Source organism: Pagrus major, chromosome 17 (assembly GCF_040436345.1).
Source record: "Pagrus major chromosome 17, Pma_NU_1.0".
In the NCBI taxonomy this organism is placed as follows: Eukaryota; Metazoa; Chordata; class Actinopteri; order Spariformes; family Sparidae; genus Pagrus; species Pagrus major.
Genome location: NC_133231.1, coordinates 17935504 through 17942298, shown reverse-complemented (window position 1 = coordinate 17942298; position 6795 = coordinate 17935504). Strand labels below are relative to the sequence as shown.

At 35.7% G+C, this 6795-nt stretch overlaps 1 protein-coding gene across 1 annotated transcript; it reads left to right on the top strand.

The window, feature by feature from the left end:
- The first annotated feature begins 31 nt into the window (after positions 1 to 31).
- On the top strand, positions 32 to 3222 carry LOC141011684 (RIIa domain-containing protein 1). Its single transcript, XM_073484924.1, has 4 exons — positions 32 to 207; positions 330 to 406; positions 1911 to 1957; positions 2557 to 3222. Exons 1-4 carry the CDS (start codon positions 127 to 129, stop codon positions 2625 to 2627), a joined length of 276 nt encoding a protein of 91 aa, XP_073341025.1. The 5' UTR covers positions 32 to 126; the 3' UTR covers positions 2628 to 3222.
- Positions 3223 to 6795: the final 3573 nt, after the last annotated feature.

Sequence of the window (6795 nt, the reverse complement as noted above, 5' to 3'; positions counted from 1 at the left end):
TAGAGTCTGTCAGTAACAGGTGACCGTTTTTCTCTCCGTGATATGGCTACAAACATTTTCTGACTTATCTGGACTAACAGAAAACACTACAGAAAAAACAATTGGTCCAACATTTGTAGAGAAACGATGGCTGGAAGAGACGGTTTGGTGAAACTGGACGTCGGCGTGTTAAGCGCCGAGCAGCAAGAGAAACTGCGACAGTTTAAGGTAACTAGTTACCAAGCTACAAAGCTAACGCTGTATTAGCTAGCCACAAACTGCAGCTTCACTTGTTTAGCTTCTTTGTATTAGCCAGCCTGAAGTGAATAAAAGTGTCTTTTGATTGCAAGATCAAGACAAGAATCGACAACGAGACGTATTTGAGGTCGCATCCAGAAGTAGACGCATTGATAGGCGACTTTTTAAGGTAAGTTGTTGAAGAATCAGTCAGCAGATTAGCGTAACTGTAAGATAACTTTGTTCAGGGTGTTTCTAGTTAGTCTGTCGGAGACTGAGACGACAAGAACATGCTCCTGTTTACCTGAAGAAGAAGCTCTGTCTCATTTCTTTATATGAGCTCAAACAAATCCCATTGAGTAACTACAGGACAAGGCCAGCCTTTCTTAATGTAAATGGATCTCTGTAAACATCCTTCTAATATTAGTGAAACTGTGTAACCTCATTTTCAATGCTAGTTTTATTTGATACTAGATATGATAAAATAAACCAGCAATATAGGCGACCTAAAGTGAATAAGATATAGTTAGCAGTAGTTAAATTACTGCATTCAGACTACATGTGTGACAAAAACATGACAATATATGATTAAAATGTGTTAAATAGAGATATCAACATGTCAAATACAAAACAAAACAAGGCTTAAAAAATGTGCTTTAAATATTTTCTGATTAAAGCCTGATTAAATTAAGCTTTATGCAAATATGTTTGAAACGCAATTCAAGCTGAGTTTGATAGTCAAATGTCTTCAGGCAAACTATTCCAGAGTATAGATGTAACTTAACACTGCTGGATTTTGGATAAAGTTTGGCTGGTGACCTTGAGCTTGTCTTGCTTTTATTCAGTAATTTCTTGGATGACAAAAGGTCTGAATTTGCCTGTATTCGTGAACCAAACCATTCATTATTATGGTTAAAGACTGTTACCAGCCCATATTCTGGACTGTTTCCACAAAAAATTGAGAGTTTCATATATGTGATTGTCTTCTTGTTTGAAAATGCATCCACCTGTTGAGTCATTTTTAAGACTCTTTCGAAAGTAATTAACCTGCTTTGAAAAAAACTATTTAACTGTATAAAACATATTAGATAAACATTTGACTACTTTGTTTGTTGGATGAAGCCAACCATCCTTAAATTTCATTTAAGAATATGGTGCTTAAACTGGCAATAAACAAGTTTTCTGCTTCAACACTTAATGGATATAAAATAATGAAACCGTCAGCGTTTACACTGATTCCCTATAAACCTCACTATCACGATACAATTTTGTCTGCCACCAGGCAGGTTGTCACTCAGGAAGAGCAAGGTTAACTGACGATCCATTTCTATTACAGACTAAATGATTGAATAAACTCATGTTTTGTCCTGTGTTGTTGTTATTTACCATTCTGAGAAGAATGTAAACGATCCAGTTGTCTTTGCAACAGTGGCGCCAACATTAGTTACAGTTAACTCCAATAAAATGTAAGCTGATTTTATGTCATCATTACATTACATAGACGAAGAAAAGCACTAGAATGACACTTCAAAATAGTAAGCGAATAAAAACCTAATAAAATCCATTAGGATCAGATGAATTAAGATACATAAAATTAAAAAAATACTCAAAAGGTGACCATACAGCACAGCAATGTCAGTGTGATAGACATCATACTGTGGTTGCATATTTACATGTCTTTCCTCCTCCAACAGAGATGTACTTCTCAGAAGGCCTGATGACGTCCGTGAGTTTGCAGCAGGTGAGTTGTCCACACATAGTGTCCAAAAAATATATAATGAAAACGCCAAAACCAAACACCAATTGATCCTACTAACGAGTAATGTGTGTGTAGCCCAAAATCTGATACAGTTTATGTTTCTGTGCCTACTAACAACAAACTGACAACATATCAATGAGCTACACACTGACATCAAAAAGTGCATCAAAGGTGTTGAAAATAGATGAAAATAGTCTAGAACAAATGCACTATTGACTCTTGTAATTGTTGCAAAAAACTGAAGTACATAACTTTTGGGGGAATTTACTGAGTCTTATTTAAAGATAAAACTTTATGATACAATTTTAAAGATTTTATAAAATATACTAGAACCAAATGGGATTGTGGCATAATTCCACTGACAGGGAATGACTTTATAGAATATGAGAGATGACTTATGCATTGTCGATTTTTGTCCTTTGATTGGATTTGACAACAAAAAGAAAAACTTAAAAAAATTAAATAAACTGGCCTTATTCTTTAAAACCTCAGGAAGAGTAGTTGTTGCTCAGGTACTAACTAATGGTGATCCTACAAAAGTGTAATCTCACCCACTAATGTGTGTCAATTGTCAATTTCAGATCACTTCGCCAAAGCAAACCTTCATGCGGTTATTAGCTCCAAAATGGAAGAAAACAGTAACATGGAGTGAAACACACCCAACACTCAGCATGGTGCCTTTCCTGTATGTCTTTTTCTGTACAGAACAACACATCCATGGACTCTATATATTATTCTCATAACAACAGATTGATATCAAGGAAGTCAGTTAATAGTTTAATACCAATATCATGAATGTGATTAAAGGTTAATGAGAAGAGGATGTCCTGTGGTTATTGATCATACAGTACTGCATGCTCTTTGTCACATCACCAGCATGATTGGGAACTATTGAAGAATGGAGCTGGTGATCTTTTTCTTTTCCTATTTTTATAATATAGAATATTTATTCATTTTTGTGCCCTTGGTAAGTTAAATTCATATTTGTGTTTAAAAAATAAAAACTATAAATTTATAGAATTAGACTTGATAATGAAACTTTCAGACTCAGACACACATTTATAGAAACGGAAATGTCATGAATGAGAATGAGAACTTTATATCTTGTTCAGAAAGTCTGCTGGCTATAATTGTCTAGTTTACCTGTTTAACTCTTTACTGTACATGTTGCATGTAGTATCTCAGTCCAATTGCCATAATAAAGGTCGGTAATATCTCTGCAAAAGCACGGATATGCTGAAACTTTATGTTTCTTTTTGTTGCAACTTTATGTTTCTTGAGGTTTGGCTTTTCAATTTTATGTTGTGACAACGATGTGCTTATGGTCCACTTAGGTTTGGGCACAAAAAACACTTGTATAGGGTTAGGAAAAGATCAAGTCTTGGCTTAAAATACCTGCTTTGGTTGCCACAAACACAGCAGGAGATGCCCTGAGGTCTTGTTAAAAACACACAGCTGGAAATTGTCCCAAGGTCTCCTTAAAAATATCCAAATCAATCAATCAGATGTCACTGTGGTCCCTTGTCAAAAATATCCAATACTTTCACTCTTACAAATGTTGACTCTACCTCTTGATATGACAGACAGGTCTTAAACATGTAATGTGGGCATGATATGATACGTTTTGTAAAAATGTCTATATGGTATGGCAGACATATTAACTGCCAACATTTTATCTTGGAGACTGGTCTGAGCATCTGGCAGCCATTACATGAACTGCACCTTTGTCTACTTCATTGTTGGCGCCATGTATTCAAAAGCTGTTGTCTTGTTTACTATCTCTCTCCGGGGAGAGCATGAATAGAGCTCTTTACTCTGCGGCTATCTTCATTTGTTTGTTGGTTTGTTTTGCTGGTGTAACATGCAGGTGTGTAATGGGTTGTGGTGCGTGGATTTTATTTGCACATCCAATTTCTTCAGCTGTCGTTTCAAATAATGGATCTGGGGAAAAATCATGAAATCCTTTGTATACAGAACCTTAAAATAAACAACTGCTCATCCAATCAAAACTCATTCCTTTGTGATCTATTGTGAGCTCAGCATTGTGTATCACTGAATCAGATTTCCAAATCTGCGTCTGATTTTTGAAAAGATTAGAATAAAGTTTACTCTCTGGGTTCGTGGTTTGAAAATATTTATCAGAATGCTTCAGACATCATTTGAGATTCGCAACCCTCTCTCGCTCTCTCTCTCTCTCTCTCTCTCTCTCTCTCTCTCTCATTCACACACTCACACTCACACACACACACAAACCGAGCTGTTCTTAATATCGAGGACAGGTAACCACCCATCCAACTCATCCCAGTGTGAGAAGGGAAGAGGAACAGCACGCACATCTTCACTTTGTTCTCGTGTTTGCTTTGCTCATAGAATCAACCAGGGAGCAGCTGCAGATTCTGTGAGTAAACACTAATTTGTGCCTAAATCAATAACTTATTTATTTTTCAGGCTTTTGTGATGTGTCTATAGTTTCAGGTATGAAATCTTGTCGTTGCAGTGTCATCGTCGAAACATGTACCAGAATAACACATATGTATTTTTGTGTGTTTTAAAGTTTTATGTTTCTAAATGCTTTATGTAAAAAGCAAATAATTCAGTTATGGAGTAAGATACTGTCTGACTTTACGCAAGACTATTCAACATCTTGGGACAATGTGTTATTAAAGTAACTTGTAAAAGTAGAAAACATAGTTAAAAAGTAACTTATTCTGTTATTGTTTTTATTTGTACCCGTATTAGATTTGGCATATTTAAATGAGAAGTCAAATCCAAGGGAAGTAAACAAATTGAATAAAGGCAAAATAGTTACATGCAAATGTTATGAGAGATGGAATGAAGGGTGTAAAGTTGTTCGTGCAGAGGTGATGGAGGACAAGAAGAGAGGCTGACAAAATGTTCCACAGTACATCATGTACATTACCAAACCTGTTTATCATTGCGTGTTATCCTCCAAAGTCTATAGAGCCTCCCACAGGATGAGTAACAAAGGCAGTAACTAGGGAAGTATGATCACAAGAGAGAGAGGTTCCATAACAACTAAAGTCATAATGACAAAATCCCTGCACGCTGCAGAGAACTTTTTTCTATTATGGAAAGAAAATCATTGAAAACAATGCACATCTATATCCACATCACTCGTAATATGTGTTGGTATTAATACACACTTTGAATTATGCCTTAATGTTCAACAGGCAGGCAGGCAAGTCTTTTCACCATGGCTCCAAAAGGAGGAACATTGGTCCTTCTCCTCATTGTGGCCTGTGCAGCCATGGGTAAGCATCAACGTCATCACATGCATCATCTCCTCTTTAAATGTTTAATGTGTACACACTGTAAATGTGTCTTTTTATGATTATTCATTAATTTTCTATTATAACACCTGTTCAGGTAAGAACCCTTATACAAGGCCTGGAAATAAACCTGATTTCAAAGACATGGCCAAAAAACTGGTATGTAAATTCCTGTATACTTGTTTGCTTTGAATGAGATTCTCATCTAAGTAGTATGCAGAATAACATCTTTTAAGTTCTACACATTTTCAATTCCAACATAGTTCAGTTTTCTCTGTCCTTTATCACAATTTTCTACTTAACTTCAGTCAATTTTCCAATAGTTTTGAAAAGATTTTCTTTTAATAAAGTCGTTCTTATGTCATAAATGACTAAAGCAGATACATTACAAGCAACTAGCATCACTAGCTGCTTGCGCCAGTCTATTCTACACCATGACTGTCACAATCGGATCCCATTTTAATATTTTACACTGCTACCATCCATTTAATAATCTTGTTTATATATTGTCTAAACAGTATATAGAGAACCCCATACGTAATTGTTGTTCACATTTATTTTGAATGTTTTCTAACTACATACAGAGATTTGAAACAATTAAATATCTTACCCTAAACATCTGATGACATATTGTTTGTTTGTTTGTTTGTTTTATCAGATGAGAAAGTGCCAGGATAAGGGTGAGCAAATTCTCAATGCACTTTTTTTTTTAATTAAAGGTCCCATATTATACTTTTATTTTTTATGTATAATGTTCACATGCTTTAAATGAACAACATTGGCAAATACGCAGACCAGCTCTGATGTGTTTCAACCGTGCACCATATAAATATGGAGGGTTGATATGTTACAGGATACCCGTTGCCAAAGATGCCGCTGCTGAGAACTGTCTTCAATAGCAGGTATCTCTCTTAGTGTGTCTCTGTTGTGTGTTCGAATGATTTCCTAAAGAGATTAAAGTAACATGATTTATATATTCCCCTAAACTCGTACAAACATTTTGTTGCCTTTTTTGACATTTATCTGGTCCATGCTGCAAAAATGCGAGGAGATCAGGGATCAGTTATTGACGAAACAATCCTGACTGTTAAACCCCAGTTGGTTCAGTAGAGCTGCTCAGCGGCCCACAGTGGAGGACTGTTGGCGCACTGTGCAGCATGTATTAAATGAATGAACAAATAAAACAGAACATCTAATATTTAAAATAATTTCTACTCTCTCAGTGACTCGCCTATGATGGACAGAAACGCCGACCAATCGAACACCTACCTTTCTGCTTTTATGAAAGCCTTGGATTCAGTCAATTCTGTCAAAAACACACTCAGTGGAGTCCCCATGGATGATAAAAAGGTGTGAATACACACATGGTTGATCACTTAAATCACATTAGATTTCTTCACATAAAGAAAATGCAGTCATTATTCGCTATTAATACTGTCATCTTAATGGGTGACGGCCATGTTTATTCACTGTTTGTTTTAAATCTCTCACCCAGCACACATTAATTGCCTATTTTCTCTGTTTTTCTTT

Excerpts from the sequence above, each read along its gene's own strand:
- LOC141011684 (XM_073484924.1), top strand. The coding sequence starts at position 127 with ATGGCTGGAAGAGACGGTTTGGTGAAACTGGACGTCGGCGTGTTAAGC. Across the intron at positions 407-1,910 it reads TTGATAGGCGACTTTTTAAG|AGATGTACTTCTCAGAAGGC; the intron begins GTAAGTTGTTGA and ends CTCCTCCAACAG. Across the intron at positions 1,958-2,556 it reads CGTCCGTGAGTTTGCAGCAG|ATCACTTCGCCAAAGCAAAC; the intron begins GTGAGTTGTCCA and ends TGTCAATTTCAG.